This window comes from Anas acuta, chromosome 5 (assembly GCF_963932015.1).
Source record: "Anas acuta chromosome 5, bAnaAcu1.1, whole genome shotgun sequence".
Lineage (NCBI taxonomy): Eukaryota > Metazoa > Chordata > Aves > Anseriformes > Anatidae > Anas > Anas acuta.
Genome location: NC_088983.1, coordinates 48,488,465 through 48,505,751, shown reverse-complemented (window position 1 = coordinate 48,505,751; position 17,287 = coordinate 48,488,465). Strand labels below are relative to the sequence as shown.

At 44.2% G+C, this 17,287-nt stretch overlaps 1 protein-coding gene across 1 annotated transcript; it reads left to right on the top strand.

Annotated features, from left to right (window-relative positions):
* Nucleotides 1-7,620: 7,620 nt before the first annotated feature.
* LMO2 (LIM domain only 2) lies at nt 7,621-15,342 on the top strand. Its single transcript, XM_068684623.1, has 4 exons — nt 7,621-8,019; nt 8,127-8,295; nt 11,602-11,817; nt 14,317-15,342. Exons 1-4 carry the CDS (start codon nt 8,013-8,015, stop codon nt 14,534-14,536), a joined length of 612 nt encoding a protein of 203 aa, XP_068540724.1. The 5' UTR covers nt 7,621-8,012; the 3' UTR covers nt 14,537-15,342.
* Nucleotides 15,343-17,287: the final 1,945 nt, after the last annotated feature.

Genomic DNA, 17,287 nt, shown 5'->3' with positions numbered 1-17,287 from the left:
CGGAAAACACAGGCAGCTTCCTAACACTGCTTTCACTTAAATATTGACAGGAGATGCCAAATCATTCCACTTTGAAACCTCAATGAAACTTGTCTGAGCTAACAAGTCAGCTGAGGCTGGCTGACATGCATGCGATGCACACACCGTAACAACACGTATGTGTAACTCTGCTCAGCTAGCTCTAGAACTGAGTAAATGGGAATGGGGAATTGAAACCACAGTTTAATCTGAAAATGTACAGACCCTATGGTTGTGGAATTAAACGCCTGATCTAAATATAAATAAAGGCTGAAGAACTCACTGCCCAAAATACCTAGAGGCAGAAGTGTAGCATGGGCAGGGTGAGATGGGCAGCCTGTCCCAGCTGGAGTGTCTGGACAGAGAACAAAATGCAGACAAGCATGCCCAGGCTCTGCCATTTTTCCTGCAGACCAGGAAGAGAAGCTTCATGGGGATAATTTGGGTAGGTGACATCAGCGCAGTAGTACAAAGGTCCCAAATGGGGTTAAGAAAGTAGAAGGGAAAGCTCTGGGGAAGAGTGCACTCAAGAGCAAAATGTTTATTGTTCTTCTTCTGGGCTTATTTCCAAACTGAGAGCGGCCTTCACCGTGCTTCCTGCATCTCCCAGCCAGCCAGCAGGAGGTCCACGTGGAGCTGCTGCCGGCGGCATAACGAGGCAGGTATCAGCTCCTGATAGTGGTGGCCAGGACGGGTGGGAAAAAATGGGGTACTCTGCCAGCAAGCCTCCCAGCATCCCAGCTCTCCTCCTTCGGCGTGCACCTGACTTCTCCACACCCTGCCAGAGCAGGGAGGTGGCACTGCTGGCAACTGTGGAGGTAGCCTAGAGATGGTCCAAGTGGTCCAGGGCCAGGTCAGTGCAGGCAGTAGGGGCCTGCCCGCAGCACATCACCCCCGGCTGCACACTGAGAGGCTGAAAGGTTGCACAAGGATAATTTCAACCTCCATAGACAAGGTCACCAGGGCTGAAAGGGCTGTTTTTTAAAAAATGTGTCAAGACTGATGAATCCTCTGCCAAACAGAGGAGTTTGATGGAGCCTCTGTAAGCAGGAGATCAGTGGCCAGTTGTGCTGCAACCAACACTCTTTTCTCATTTAAATGATACTCACCCGCAGACGTGTGTGCATGGAGAGGAAGCCAGACAATTCATACCCAGAGCACTTAGAGGCAGCGAATAATTTGGTCATCGCTGGAGTGCAGCATGTCTGACTAGCATCTGTGGTAACTGGAAATTTACCCATCCAATTTTCTCCTCTACCCCAGCCACAAAGGGAGATCACTCCAATTATTTTTCAGACAGAATTAAGGCTGATGTTTACCATTATCTCCCTGGTAACCCTCTTCTCATGCCTACATTATGCAACATAATTGCAAGGCCGCCTCAGCTCACTGGGGCTATTATTAAAAGAACTCTGCTTCTTTTTCCCAAGGTCAAGGTTAGTAATTAGGTGGCTGGTATGCCTGCAACAGAGCCTTGTTATGGAGAGAAAAAGAAACAACTTAAAGGATGCATCAGACGTTCCCAAGTGAGGGATGTCTGCTGAGTGTTGGAAGATCTTCTGAAGATGGCCCAGTGAAGTAGGGTGAGTTCGTGAATATAAAGTGTTCCAGCACACTGGTCCATGGGTGAAGCTTGGCCAGGCTCACAGTATCAAGCATGCAAGACGAATTTCTATACGGAACATGAAAAAGTGCATGATGAGATGTGAAGCTGATATCCAGCTTCTGAAACTAGATGAACCTCTACGGTGCAATTTTTATCTGAGCTGGTGTAACAAGAACGAATTGAGCAGTTTTCTTCCGGACTTTTTTTCTTTTCTTTTCTTTCCAAAGGTCCATGGTACTTGCACACAAAGTGTAAGAACGTGATGCAGTTCCTGGGCCATGTATTTTGGGGCTAGCCATGTGCTACACGTGTTCATAGCCAAGCAATGCAGCAGTAGGTCTCACCATCAATGAGACATCCAGAAATGCCAGACAAATGCAGCAACTTCCCTGGCTGAAGTTCTGAGGCTGGAAAAGGACACATCGAGGAAAAAAAGAGGTGAAAGCTGCGAACCTGGAACAGTAGAAGCCAGGCATCCCCCTGCTCCTGAGCTACTCTATTCCCATGTTACAGACAGAGAAGCTGAGGCACAACGTCTGTACTCCATGGCAGAGCAGGCAGCCAGATTCATTTCTCGTCTCTGCTGCTTGCTGCCCAGAAGACCACACTGCCTCCTTGGTGACACCAGGATGGCCATGTGAACTAGGGGATGGCAGGCTTGCTCATTAGAACTACCTGCTATTGCGTTTAGATTGGGAAGATTGTTCTATCACACCTTGAAGCCCCAGAAATAACAGAATGCAGAAATAACAGCGTTACGTAGGGGAACAGCAAGACTGGTGTATTCCTGCACTGATGTGAGACTTCCTGGTGTATTGCCAGCTGATGCCGTGTTACTGCATCTACCTGGTGACTCTCGGATAATAGGAATTAGTGCGTCAGCTAGACCAGTGGTAATCTTGGAAAGCTACCTTTTGTTTGGGAAACAGCTTGGAAAGCTGCAAAATATGAAACCGTGTAACTTACAAGTCTGTATGTGTCTCTGTGTGTTTACAACTACATGCATGCATACACAAATATATAATTATATACACATTGCACATATGCATATACAAATATATATAAAGATGCATAAACATATAAATATGTATATACATATATGTGCATATATATATATGTAAACAGGGGAGCCTGAGCTCCAGTTTCTGGTTGGTCTTTGACTCCCTCTGAAATTTCTCTGAGGGTGTTTCTTTGCCAGTCACTGGTTATTTTCTGAAGGAAAAGTATTTGTGGGTCAGACTCAAAGCCCGTGCAGGTTAATATGTGTCTTTTCTCTGACACAGATGGGCTTTGGATGAGATGTTTAATACTGAAATAAAAGCTATCCGTAATGCCCTACTGGGATGACTCACATGCATAAGCACAGGGGAGAGTACTTAACCACAGAAAAGACTGAAAAGGTGCAAATTACTTGAAAGAACTGTACTGTAGAGCAGTAGCCTTATGGAAAAAAAAAAATAAAAATGACACGGTAATTGGATCTGGCTGGTGTGCCAGGCAGCGAGGGCTTGATGGGAGCAAGAGAAATCAATAAAAGAAGAGCAAGGAAATGGGGAGGGGGAACCTTTCACATTTCAGCAGTGAAACATTCCTTCATCTGACTGCCTCTAAGTTACCTTTCATCACCTGTGGTGTGACCCACAGTCAAAGATTTCTCTCAGCTATAAACACAGGTTGTTTTTTTCATCTTTGTTGCTTGTAGAAGAAAAGAAGGCACAGCAAAACAAAAACTTATTATGGCTCAAACTTCTTTACGCACCAGACTTCTTATCTGGAAAGTCTGGACCCCACAATCCTAGGGCAAACCTTACCCTCAGTGTGGTTTTTATTGTTCTGGTTTGTTTTCAAAGGGAAGGTTAACCCCCGGAAAGAGAAGTGTGTCCTTAGCCAGGAGTCTTTAGATCCTCTGAATCACACTTTACCAAGAGCTTCCAAAGACTAACATTTGTGACTGTGGTCATCACTCAAGGAGAACTTATCCCTGCTATCACCACTTCCATTCCCAAGAAAGTGAGAAAATGCACTAGCTGGAAGAGTGCTGTGCAGTCTTCGACATGGAAAACAAAAACCAACCAACCAACCAAACAAACAAACAAAAAACCTAGCATTTGTTGTGACATCATGTATAACAGAAATTATTGTCTGAAAAAGAGAATCCTGGTCTGTGAAAAAGAAAACAAAAAATCTTTGAATTATGTGGTGTCTTTTATGCCTGTAATAGTACACAGTGGTGATGTTACACTATTGATATGACACTGATTCTCCAGTGATGTAGTCAAAAGTTGTCAGCAGAAACTGATTTCTACTGAAGCATTTTATATTCTTCAGAGAGACCAGAAACAGACAAATGGAATTGCTCCCAAGCCTTGTTCTGCAGTGTCAAAGTCATGTCAAAAAAAAAAAAAAAAAAAAAAAAAAGCAACAACAATCTGTTTCTTTAGAGTGGAGTGTCACCCAAAGACCTGGAACATCAAAGATTCATTTCACCATGTGGTGGGAAAGAGGATTCTGTTATTTGGCAAATAGGTGACCCCTCAAATACAGCAGTGATTTTCCTAACACCATACGGTGTGGGTCAGTGGCAGATCGTATCCCAAATTACAGAAATCCATATTCCTTTTCTCTGCTACCTTTCATATTAATCCTTCAACTTCAGCCATGGTCTTGACTTTCCCATCCCATAGAAACTGCTAGCAGAAAATCTAGGCCACAGTCACTGAGATCTAATTTTTGTATCCATGCAGAGACTTAAATCTTCATAAAGTACGTTTTAGGCAACCACTGTTACAGACTATTGAGGGCAGCAAAGTTAATCTCTCTATACACAGGCTTCTCTAAATGAAGGAGACCTGAAATTGTTCAATATTATCCATAAGCTCTAGGGGGAATAACGCTAGGATATACTGAAGAAATAAAAGTAGGAGCAACCTGAGACCGAGTGGTCCTGATGCTCTCCCAAATGAGCAGAGTTCCAAAATAAAGATGAAAATATTCAGTCCAAAAGGGGATGTTTCTTCAGAAACAGACACATTCAGCTATTTCTTTAGATGACATCACTCATAGAAACCATGCAGTTTTACATTAAATGTTCTTACAGAGAAATATAGAGAAAAGTCCAGCCAATTTATGCCAAGCACTGAATGTCAAACATGAATAATAACACTTGTTTTGATCTCAGCTGTGCTCCAAGAATTAGTCTATAGTAGCATCTATATGAATAAAAGTTAATTGAAACCAAGAGTCATCCCTCATGATCTTTAATCCATCAGTGAACACAAAAAGCTGCACTAAAAAAAAAAAAAAATACACCACTGGAAAATACGGCCTCACAGAGAAAGGGACAATGGAAAGAAAAGCCTTCACTAAAAATAGTACTAGTCTTTTTGTCCCCGTGCAGGAAATGTAGGCACCACAAATTCTAGCACTGAATAACGCTTTGTCTTTGTGAACATTATTCAGCAGGAGGCAAAAGTAAATCAACAAGCAATTCTGCTGAGGGAAGTAAATATTTACAGATGGGAAAACTGAGGCACAGAGGTATTAAGGGACCTGCCAGAGATGGAAAAAAGAAGCCACTCTTCATTACTGGCCAGCTGTTCTGGTGGGACCCAGGGCTCCTCAGGTGGGCATACCAAGTTTCACTGTCCAGAGTGAGAATCTGTTATGTATAAACCCAATACAGGAAAATTGAATTGTCTCCCCAGAAAGCATACAGTTTTGATCCCCAAAGGCATTAGAAGACACGGCTCCTGCTTAGAAGGCCAAAGACCTTCTTGCTGGGCTTTTACTGTGAATCCAGTGGGAACTTTCAGTAAAGACCAACCCCGAAAGCTGAAGAAAAAGTGCTTACAGAAATTACATTTGGGCAAAAGCCAACAGCAGTTTGGTACTCACCCATAGGGCAGGACACTGCCCCTGGCAGCTTCTGCTTATCTTCTGCCACACTGGTGCTTGCAAAACAACGCTTTGGCTTTTACCCCTCCTGATGTATGGAGCCAAGTGATGCCTGGTGTCTTTGCTGTGCAGTTTGTTCAAGACACCACGACAACTTTAATCCTCACGCAGCATTTCCTGATTGCTGTTTTTTTAAGCAGATTGACCTCAAGCACTGTCCCACTCAACATGGTGGAGCAACCCATTTGTTTTGCTATGAACCAGCAGATTGACTGCTTTTATTCAATTTTCTTAAATCTACCCACACTACTTTGCCTAGCATCTCTCTTTCGTAGGAGAGAGAAAACAAGAAATAACCTGGCAGTGATTATTACAATTCTTTTTAAACTAGGAGGCAGGTGGTGTCTGGAGGAACATGCAGTGGTACCAGCACCATCACAAGTACTATGCTTAAACAATTGGCTTTTCTAGGAAATTTGTTCTGGATCTGAAATGTGCCAATGTCTATGTTTCTGTCCCTCACCAAAGCGGTTGAACTAGCCTAACTCTTTTAAATAGATAGTAGGACAGGTGTCATAAGTTGTTAATTTTGTGTAAATTTTGGAAAAGTGAATAGGAGAGAGGTGGCATGCCAATATGGCTGTAAAGTATGCACAACTACATCATCAGAAACCAGAAAATTTACCTGGCATTATAGAACTGTTCACATTATTCCATCAGGAGCTATTCAGAGTATGAATACCCCAATCATCAGGGAATTTTTGACTCAGATTTATACTTTATTAAACCTTGAAACATGGAGCCAGGATAAATCAAGCTCATAGAAATTACTTTTTTTTTTTTTTTCTTTCTTCAAACATGTTTGAAGTTCTTATACTTGGTTTTGATCCACCTTTAAGTCCAATTTCTGATTTTTTTAAACCAACCTAATAATTTTCCTATCAGTTAATTTTTTTTTTTTGTGTGTGTGTGCCTTGCAATAGTTTAATTCTTCTGTCTTCCTGAAAGGTTTATATCTGACTTTTCTGATGGCAGTGTAAATATGTAAGAAATGAAATATTCATCATCCTGTCTGGAACCTAACAAAGGAGGCTGTTCCTTTAACAGAAATGTTCGGTTATGAGAGTGGCTGTCATCCTGTAATAACTTGAAATACGTTAGAGATAATTTTTTTTTTAGAATAAGAAAGATGTGTTCTAATGACCAGTGATGGCTCTAAAGTGTTGCGAGAGCTTGGTTCAAAGCCCCTTGAAATGAATAACAGTCCTTCTGCTGACATTACTAATCTTCGAATCGGGCTCATTAATGTAATTCAGATATTATAACCCTAGCTGCCAAAAAGCCGGAAAAAAAAAAATAGAAAGCAGTCATAAAAATAGACATCAAACATATTTCTGCTCTGGGAATTAATACAGAAGCTAAGTAAGTATTTCTGCCGGAGCGTTATTGCAGATCTTTTCTGACTGTTTTTAAAGGAATTAGCAGGGCAAGCAGCTCGTCTCAGCCAGGCTTCTGCCCCCCAGCAGTCGCCAGTATCTAATGCCACCGAGGCTGGAAAATGCTCCAGTTGCGGTAACAGTTCTCACCCGCTCCTTTCCGGGATGTGCTGCGCTGATGGAGAGGAGGGGGAGAGGAAGGATGGGAGGGGAAATAGAGACACCGAGGCGAGAGTTTCCCATCTTTAGCTCCTCTGTGACTCCCTGCAGATCAATACCTGGTACTCTGGAGCTTTTTTAGCTCACTGACATCAGGCGGCGTCGAGACCTAAAGGCGTTATATCGCTGCCCGAGAACTCGGGGACGCCTAGGAGCGGGCAGCCGTGGGTGCTCGCTATGGGATAGCAGCGAGACCCCATTTAGTTGGCCGGTTTGCATCCTAGGTAGAAGAAGGACGGCACCTGGGTTCTCCCCTAGCGTTTTCCCCTGCAGATCTCACAGCCCCGTGCGTGCGGCATGTGCGTGTGCGAGGGATGGACAGGCTGAGGGGGGGCAGCAGCCGAAAACGTGAAGCGGGGGCTGCTTCTTCGCAGCCCTTCGGGTGAGCCTGGGCTGGCAGCCGGCGGAGCGTCGCGAAACCATGTCGCGATAGGGAACCGCAGCGCCCCGGGTGTCCCTTTAAGCAGCCGAGCGAGCGGCGCTGCTGCTGCTCGCCTTGCCAAAGCCCCGGGAGTCCAGTTAAGAAACGGGCAGCTGTCTCTTTAAGTGTGATTTCCTTCTATTGTATTTGAATCGTGATCAGGAAAAAGGAAATGAAACCGGAGCCCCGGGGCCGAGCCAGAGGAGCCGTAATAATGATGCCGAGCCGCACCTCGGCGGCACACGCGCCTCTGCCGGGGGCGTGCTGAGAGCTGCCGGGGGCTGCGCGGTGCGGGGCGGTGCGGAGCGGAGCGGGGAGGTGCGGAGCGGAGCGGAGCGGTGCGGGGCAGGCAGCGGTGGCCGCGGCCGCAGCCCCCCCCCGGCCCCGCCGCCCGGCGCGCAGGAGGAGCGCGGCGAGGATGGGAGGTGAGAGCCTGCGGGCCGGCCTGCGGACACCCGGCCCCGGGCGGCGGCCCCAGCCCCCGTTCCTCCTCTCTCTCTCTCTCTCTCTCTCTCTCTCTTTGGTGTTGCAGGAGGAAATCCTGTGAATGTCATTGGGGGGCGGAGGGGGAACTCGGCTGGCGAGAAGGCGTCGAGAGCAGACAGCCTCTGCGGGGGCAGAGCCCACCACCGGCACACTACAAAGGAGCAATCCCTGCCAATGTCATCGGCCATCGAGAGGAAGAGCCTCGATCCTTCCGAGTAAGTGGCCTCCTCCCTCCCGCACCTCCCCTTGCCGTGCCGCCGGGATGCCGCGGGGACCCCCCCACCCCACCCCGGGGACCCCCGCCGCGGGCGCCCCTCGGCCGGTCCCCGCCGGGCTCGGATGCGCGGAGCGGGCGGCGGAGCCCGGGGAAGCCGCGGCGGGGGAGCGGGCGGCCGTGAGGGGCATCCGCGGCTGCGGAGGAGCCCGGAGCCGCTCCGAGAGGCGGCGGGAGCGGGGCTCGCCCGGGCTGGAGCCGGCGGCCCCTCGGAGGGGGCTCTCCGCCGCCGATCAGAGCGAAAGGTCAGGGCTGTGCTGTGCGGGTGCCCCACTTCCACATTTTCAGCATGCGAGGCACTTTGCAACTTTCAAGGGCTCGGAGAAACCGCTGGGGGTGGCTGTGCTGCGAAGGGCATGCGGAGAGATGTGATGGACGGGGTGCGGGGGACGAGAATTGCCCTCCGCGTTTCCCACCCAGGGCCGGACCCTGGCGCTGTGCAGGGTCCCCAGGCGGTGCTGTGCAGGCAGGTGCCAGGAAGGTGCCAGGATGGGTGCCAGGATGGGTGCCAGGATGGGTGCCAGCCCCTCCGCACCTGCAGCCCCCAGCCCCGGGCTCGGCAGGGCAGCACAGCACCGCGCCTCCCCATAGCCGCAGCTACGCTCGTCGGCAATCACGATAAGAGAGAGAGAGAAAAATAAAATCTCCGTTTTCAGATAACGCTTAAAACATTGCTCTTAGGAAAGTTTAGCCATTCGTGGTTTGTTTCCTGTGAGATATTAAAAATGCCATCTCTCGAAGCCCCAAGTGAACACATGGGAACTGTTTGGTGTATTAAATCAATTCATGCCATGTTGCTTTTCACTTTTTATATGCTACATTTTTTCCTATTTTATGCAATCTTTTCAGAATGATAATCTAAGCTCCTAGGTATGAGATGCCTGGGTCTGAACCATACTGTTTTAGTAGCATTTATTTATTTACGTACTGCGTGTTCTAGTGAATTAGGCGCTGGCTTAGAAGTCTATGGACATCAAACAGCTAATGCAGAAAACAGAAATTCTGCTCTGCGTAAACATCCGCCAGGCTGTTCCGGAGTTTAGGGCTTTCAGAGAACTGGCTCACGATTCCCAAGCACCCATAAGACAAAATATTTGGGGGGCAATGTCCGAAGTTTCAAATAATGGACAATAAAGGGTAATAGCGTGCATTTCCTTATACTTGCACGCTCTGCTGAGAGGCTCACAGAACTTGTCGGAGAGGAGCCCATGCCTTAAGAAAGGAAGGATGGGGCTCAAAAGAAAAAAACTTGGAAAAAGTGGGGCCTGATTTTAATGGAATTTGCAGAGCGAAGAGCTGGAAGGAGTGGGGTGTCACGGCAGCACTTTCAGGGCACTGCAGCTTAAACACAGAGGAGCGAAAAGCAGACTAGTGTATAATCAGATCATATCTGAGGGCTCAGCTTGTCTAAATAAGAGCTGCAGGATCAGTTTCACTGCACAGAAGTTCTTGGCCACCCATCATTTCTCCACACTGAAGAAAGTAATTTTTTCCTAGAAAACTGCTGACCCAGGAAATATGCTTTACAGAAAGCTACCTGAGGCAGAAGCAACATAATTTTTCCTGTTGGAAACTCAGAGCAGCCTGGCTCTCCTCTCTCAGTGTGGTTCTCCTCTGCCCACGCCATCCTGACGGAGGACAGACCAGCGACGGAGGCAAAGCATTGGCGGACTCTGTTAGGGCAGTGTGCTGAACGATTTGGGGCTCTGCTCTGACTCATGTTGAGCACCTTGGTCATGACCCAGCAAAGCAGAAAAGCATAAATGTGCAAACATATGACTTCCTTGCTGCCAGCCACAGGTTTAAAACTCAGCAAGTGCTTAAAGGACTGATCCCCTAGTCTTTTGATTAACTTCCCTGGGTTCTGGATGAGGCCCTCAGTGGCAGTGCCAGGTCACTGCAAGACTTGCAGAAATGAGCTCATGCACCTTCCTTTTAATTTTTGCTGATTTTTTTTTTTTTTTTAGCAGATCTACACAAAAAGGCAAATAAGAGTATTCCTTAAGAAAGGAGTTTTGAAGAACATTACTGCTTTATCCCCAGGTGTTGCCAGAACCAACCCAGACTTCAGAGCATTTTAAAAATGAAAAAAAAAAAAAAATCTTGCATGAATAGTCAGTGCTAGTATCACACTAAAGATTTGTGCTTCTTTTCAATACGGGATGTGTAAATCTGCAATAATTGTTTGACATCATTTGAGCTATGCTGTTGTAGACACATCTCAGGGGATTCATGTCCTTAGCTGAAGGAAAAAACAGCAGTAACATCAGCTAACATGCTGGCTTTATTAAAAACAGCAGCAAAACATAAACCAGCTGGGCAATGGCCACATCTGTTGTATTTATTTAATGCTGTTCAGTGAAATATCATCCCTTAGTCCTCAAATTTGCAATTCCCAAAGGAAAATTGACTGCATGTAAAATCCCTCAGGTATCTTTTCTAGTCCTGTAGCCCTTGCTGAGGCAGAATTCCCTTGCTTCCAGCAGCACTACTGTCAAAGCTTGAAGGATCAGGTCTACAAGATAGGCTCATGTATTCTGGGGTACATGCACAGGTGCTTTATGGTAATGCTAGGGTTCTTCCATAAGTTATAGGGAAATCCAGAGGTTATTTGTGTTGATTAGGTTACTTACAAATGTTTACAAAAATCCTGTTGAAAACAGGAACATTTTTATGGCAAAGAAAGCCTTGCTATGTGTTGTGGGCAGAACAGAATTACTTGAAAATAGGAAGAAAATGGTAAGAACTTCTAGGACTTTGTGGTTGTTGGCATTTGTCAGTCTACACAGACATAACCAGCATTTCTATGAAATAGTGAATCCAAGCATCTTTTTGAAAAGATCTTCAATCTTAAATCATGTGAAAATTTCATTATTTGATTTTTTTGGTCCTCTAAACAAAGTAGATGTATTTGCAGTGATGAACACACATGGGTGATACAGAGACTTTTGTGTTTGTGCATTACCCTTTGAAGAAAAGTATAAAACTAGTTAGCAGATGCTTGGATACTCTTGCTAACTCCTTATATCTTAAGCTGTCCCTTTCTTTTTAAAGCAAAAGAGTGAAGTCCTTCTCCCTCTCATGCCAGAAGGGGATACATCTTTACTCTGCTGGGAGAAAAAATGAGGATGTTCTCTGTTCTAACTTAACCAATCTTTCATTTTGTTCAGTTTTATCTCCTGCATCTTCTCATGTGGGGGGTTGCAGGGTACATTCTCCTTCTCCAACGTTGCTTTCATTCACTCAGGGAGCCGGTGGATGAAGTGCTCCAGATCCCCCCATCACTGCTGACATGTGGTGGCTGCCAGCAGAACATCGGGGACCGGTATTTCCTGAAGGCCATCGATCAGTACTGGCACGAAGACTGCCTCAGCTGCGACCTGTGCGGGTGCAGGCTCGGAGAAGTGGGGAGACGGTTGTATTACAAACTGGGCAGGAAGCTCTGCAGAAGGGACTATCTCAGGTATACAGTCTCCCCAGCCCACTTCTTCTACCCTAGCTCTCCTTCTTTCTACCATTTCAGCTTTGCTTATTAATTTAAGGTATAGCAGTGAACAAAGATCCATAATTAATTCATTTTGGTTCATTTTAACTGTAGTTTAACATGGTTTGCTAAGTGCTGCTGTTCCCCCCAGTAGCTCAAGACTGACTGAGCTGTGTCAGCATGGGATGCTCTCAAGTAGAAACTGGGGATCGCTGATGAATTTCAGCAAGAAGGGCTTCCTGCACTTGAGCTGACCATGAGCCAGTTCCCCAGAATGGCTTTAAGTAGTTCTGCACTTCTCCAAGCATAGCCGTGGAGCTGGAAGTTATATAAAAACAGGTGCCAAGATCAGCTACTGATGAAAGATCATTTAGTTCCCTCATTTAAGAACACGGTATCCAAGGTAACTGAATTTAATTCATTTTCCTGATGCAGCAATATCGGCTGTGTAAGAGATGCTTGACTCCACCAACCAGCAGGGCCGCTGTACTCGTGTGGTTTCTGCAGCGACTGCCTTTTATACATGGATTGATTCATGTCTTTTTCTGCATCACTGGTGAACTTATCTGGAACACTTCAAGCAGAAAGAGACAATGTGTTGTATGCTTATTGCAAAGCTGCAGCCAGTACAGGAAAGTTTGATCCTGCTAATTTGTACCCAGTGGATTTTTTACTTTCTTAAGCCTGGTCCTGAGCAGACATGAACTTAAAACATTTGGCTGAATCAGATCCCACAAACACACTTGTTAAGGGTGTTTTCATTAATATCTCTCTGTCTATCTGATTTGCCATAATTTGTAAGTAGAAGGATTAAACTGAGATTAATATATTTCAAGAAAAATGATAATAAAAGATCTCTGTATTCTCAATTACAAGAAAAGTATTTTGATCTTTGCTGTGCTGGTTGTATAGCATTTCTTCTAATGGATCCTTAATGTGCAGGAAGTCTGTGGATAGACAGAATAAAGATACTTTATATTTTTTCAGTTACCTTACAAAAGTCTACAAAAAATAAAATAAAATCTCAGAGGAGCTCCTAATTATTGTATCCTGGAGGTTGCTGATGGGAATTTTGCTTAGCAGAAATTAAGAACCAAGTTATGCAAATGAGACCTCTTATAAACAACTTGGCATGTGCCATATTCCAGCAATCTACCAGTGTTTGCTACACTTTCCAAATACTTTGCATCTTAAAATAGAAGCAATAGAAAATATGGCAATGCAATTAATCTGTTTTCTTGCAGTGAATTCAAATGTGTTTATTTATTTAATAATGTAACTTATAATATCTTCCATTACTAACAAGAAATTTTGCAACCTTTGTATAACCTTGTTATTACTTTTGTTGGGCAGAAGTAGACACTGACATCTCCTGGTAGATGAAAGAAATGATATCTTTTCCCCTTAAAGAGTTCTCTTTAGTGGGTATTCCATTTCCAGTTCAGGTTATATGAAGCACGCAAAGTATATGAAAGTGAAGTGTAGGGGGTGGGCAAAGTATTTCTGGAATTAGTATCAAAACGTAGAAGTCAAATTCAGTAGTTGTAAACCTTAAACAAGTAATAGAAAGTCTTCTAAGAATTTATATATATATAAATTCCCCTTCTAAGGATATATATATATCTTCTATAGGTAATATATATATATATCTTCCTGCTTATTTATTAATGATTTGACTTGCAAACTCTGTAACCAGCAGTCTGTGTGAAGTGCTGGCATTCATTTTGTCATCACACATGGCTGAGTATGTTGCGCTGCTCCAGCAGAGAGTGGTGGTGCATGCTGTGGTGGGGATACATATGTGGTGCATTCATTAGAGTCTTCTTTTTAATAAACAATACCATAATAATCTCAGCAGGGGGTCTAAATGTGGATAAAAGATCAGTCCAGATTGTAAAATTGTTTGGGCTAGCATAGTACCTGGAAGGTCTTACCATGTGTCCATCTGAAACCCAGCAGGAGGGATTTCATGGATACAGGTTTGAGTTTGAGCTTGAAAGAACTGCAAATGCGGAGGCAACAAAAAGAGACAGCAGTATGCTAAATCATAGCTTGTGTCAAGCTTCCTTCCGATAAACTTCAAATGCAACAGCTGAAGATAGGCAAAATTTAGCAGCTGTAACTAATTTATATTGATCATATATGTGCAAGTATCTGCATCACACAACTTCATGCTATGATCCAGCAGTCCTTTACTCCCCCTGAAGCTGCTCAGCATTTCAGGATAATGTCACTGATCACAGAAATCAATTACATTGAAAATAGGTGAGGACCTTGGACTTTCTACTTCAATTTTTGGTATGGCAAAGTTTAGAGTTTTGTTCAGCAGCTTTCCATGTGACCTCTATGTATTTTTGGCAATAGTATGACTAATGGGGCAAGGCACTGATGTTTTGGTGTGTTTCTGTTTTGATTTGTGTTCTTCCCCATCTCTCCGGCAATGTAACTCTGCTTACTTCTCTGCTGTTGTTGTTTTAGGCTTTTTGGCCAAGATGGCCTCTGTGCCTCCTGTGACAAACGAATCCGGGCTTATGAGATGACCATGCGGGTGAAGGACAAAGTGTATCACCTGGAATGCTTCAAATGTGCTGCCTGCCAGAAACACTTCTGTGTTGGGGACAGATACCTCCTCATCAACTCGGACATAGTATGTGAACAGGACATCTACGAGTGGACTAAGTTAAATGGAATGATATAGCAAAGACATGGCTCATGGTCTATAAAAGACATCTCACGGGTGACACAGACGCATAGCTGCAGTGAGGAGATAACCACCTGAGCTATGTGCTTTGTCTAAAATGGGGGGAAAATACCACAGAGTAGGCCCTTTTCAGGCAGTGCTACGTAGAATCTAAACTACATATAAGTGAAGAAGGGAGACCGAAGCAATAGTAGATAGACTGACTTCTGTTAACAAAGGCGTATTGACAATAACTGACATCAGCCAGATAGGCAAGAGTTGGGGAACAACCATAATGTGGTAATGAATGCTCATAACTGGAAAAACAGTAGTGACTTATGTAAAGAGATGTTATGACTTTGTCACCTGCAGACTAGGATTGTGCAATTGATTTTTCTTTTCATCTTGTTTTAGTTACTCAGTTTAGACAACAGCTCCTAATGTAGACATGAAGAAGAATACTGGAAGAAAATGGCCAGTCACTTATGTGGTCATTCAATAAGGCCTTACATTTCGGGTAGGACAGAAAGTGGGAAGAGGGTGGGGGTTATTTTTGCATGGATTTTTTTTTTTTTTTTCCTGTGAGAATGAAGAGTGCATCCTCTAGTCCCAAACTATTCTTCAAATAAATAAATAAATAAATAAAATCCTGCTGAATAGCTGTTTGGGGGCACTGCTGTTTCAAGATGAGATGTTCCACAGATCATTTCTATACAAATATAAATCTAAAGAGTTGTTCAACTATTTTAATAACTTAGATTATATCGATAAAATATTTGTTGTGTGTAGTAAGACTCTGCAGCTTTAATAAAAATAACAGAAGATTTGAGTGTTGCTATTTCTTTCTTGGGAGCCAGACTGGATATTTTGTTTGCATTAAATATTTTATGTTTTTTGGTGGAGGGGTTTCTACACTTGGTCTACAGCTGATTCCTGCTGTATCCACTTAAGGCTGTGTTTCAAAGCGGTAACGTGAGAACACCAGCTTTGTAGAGTTCTTCACAATGAGGGGAAATCAGGTAGTGTTGTGTGACACTGAGGCTCTTTGGTGCTTATGAGAAGGTTTTGAGGCTGGATTCCCACAATGAAATACATTTGGGTGTTACTTTGCGACAAAAACAGGAGCTATCTGATCTCAGAGGAGACAGTGTAGGATTAGGGTCTCCTAGAAAGGCAGCTGGTCCTGATTTTGCTCTGGGTTATTGAATCCAGTATAATATAACTTAGAGACAATCAATACTTGCTCGTGTTTAGAAAGAGTGAAGTTCAAAGCCTCTCCTTTGAAGACTGTTGCAACTTGCGTCTTAAGTAGAAGGAAGTTTCTTAGCATTGTAGTAATAAAGAACATGAGACATATGCCTAGTCAGGCAAAAGTGGACATTAAGTATCTTACTCCAACACTGACCAGTAGTAGGAGTTAGGGAAGCCTAGAGCACAGCAAGCATGGAGTGACCTCCTCATTAAGCCTTCCCAGCTTGCAGAAAGAGACACAAAGATCTTTGAACTTCCCCTCAGTCCCCTCTGCTCAACACTCAGACCCATCCTCCATGAGTTTGCCCTGACCCTTTTTCAACTTTTACGCTTTCGGCCTCCGTGAAGTCCAAAAGCAATGATTTTCACAGTTTGATTCTATGCTGTGTTTATTTCAAAACCTGTTCCCTGACCTCTTCATTGGGCATCCACTATATTGGGAGAGAGAATGAATGGTCATTTCCTGTCAGGGTTTTTGCACTATTCCTGACTTTAAAGGCCCATAACTTATCCCCTCCAACTTGTCTCTTTCTGAGATGAATAGTCCAAGCTCCTCCTTGCATGAAAGCTATTTCACACCTCTGGTCCTCTTCACATCTCTGTTCCTCATCTCTGTATATTTTCTAGTTCTACTCTGTTCTTCTGAGAGTGTCGAAAGAACTGGGTATTCTGCCCAAACGTTTTAAAAATAGAGCACAGTGGAACAAATCTGATAATCTGCTCAGAAGACAGTTGTTACATTCATTCACCCCATCAGTACTAAAGTACGAGTAATAGCACCTAAGCATGTGGATATCTATTTGTCTGATTCTTTCCAATAGAATTGTCACCTAAGGGATCTCATCCAACTGGTAGTACTAACTACTGACAACATTTTGCATTTTACATTTTATTATGTATATTCTGAGAGCTCTTTTTTTCTTCTTGGTTTTGTTGTCACAGCCAGCACTGGGGACAAAAAGCTTTCAGTTTTATTACCACTGAAGTGGGAGACTATACAGGGGATGTAATGAGATCATGCCTGAAAAGAGAAAGTGCAGTTTGAGTGCTCTGTGATTTAGCTCTTCTCAAGTGATATGCTGACCTCTGGAGGCCATAGGCAGCCGTTATAATTACAACTCAGCCTAAAATACATCCCTGTCAACACAGACAAGAAAGTTATGTACCCAGAGCAAGGAAAATCCACGTATCATCTTCTTCACCCTCAGTGGCTCCTTGCCAATACTGTCTCAATATCCCTGTTAGCTTACCCCTCTTGCTGGATGTATTTGTGATGCTAATGCAGGGTGTATGTGTACAATCATTTTTGGGTCTGTGCATGGGAGCACATGCACACAGTGAGCACCACATAGACAGATAATGAAATAACAACAGCTTCATGGCAAATGCCATGAAGCTTTAAAACTTTCCAAATCATCATGCCATGTCATGCCACTGCAGTGTCTCTCTCAGAGCCCTCTTCTCTCACTCCTCTCCTTTCCCTGAAAAAAATACACCTTGATGATAATACAGTATGAG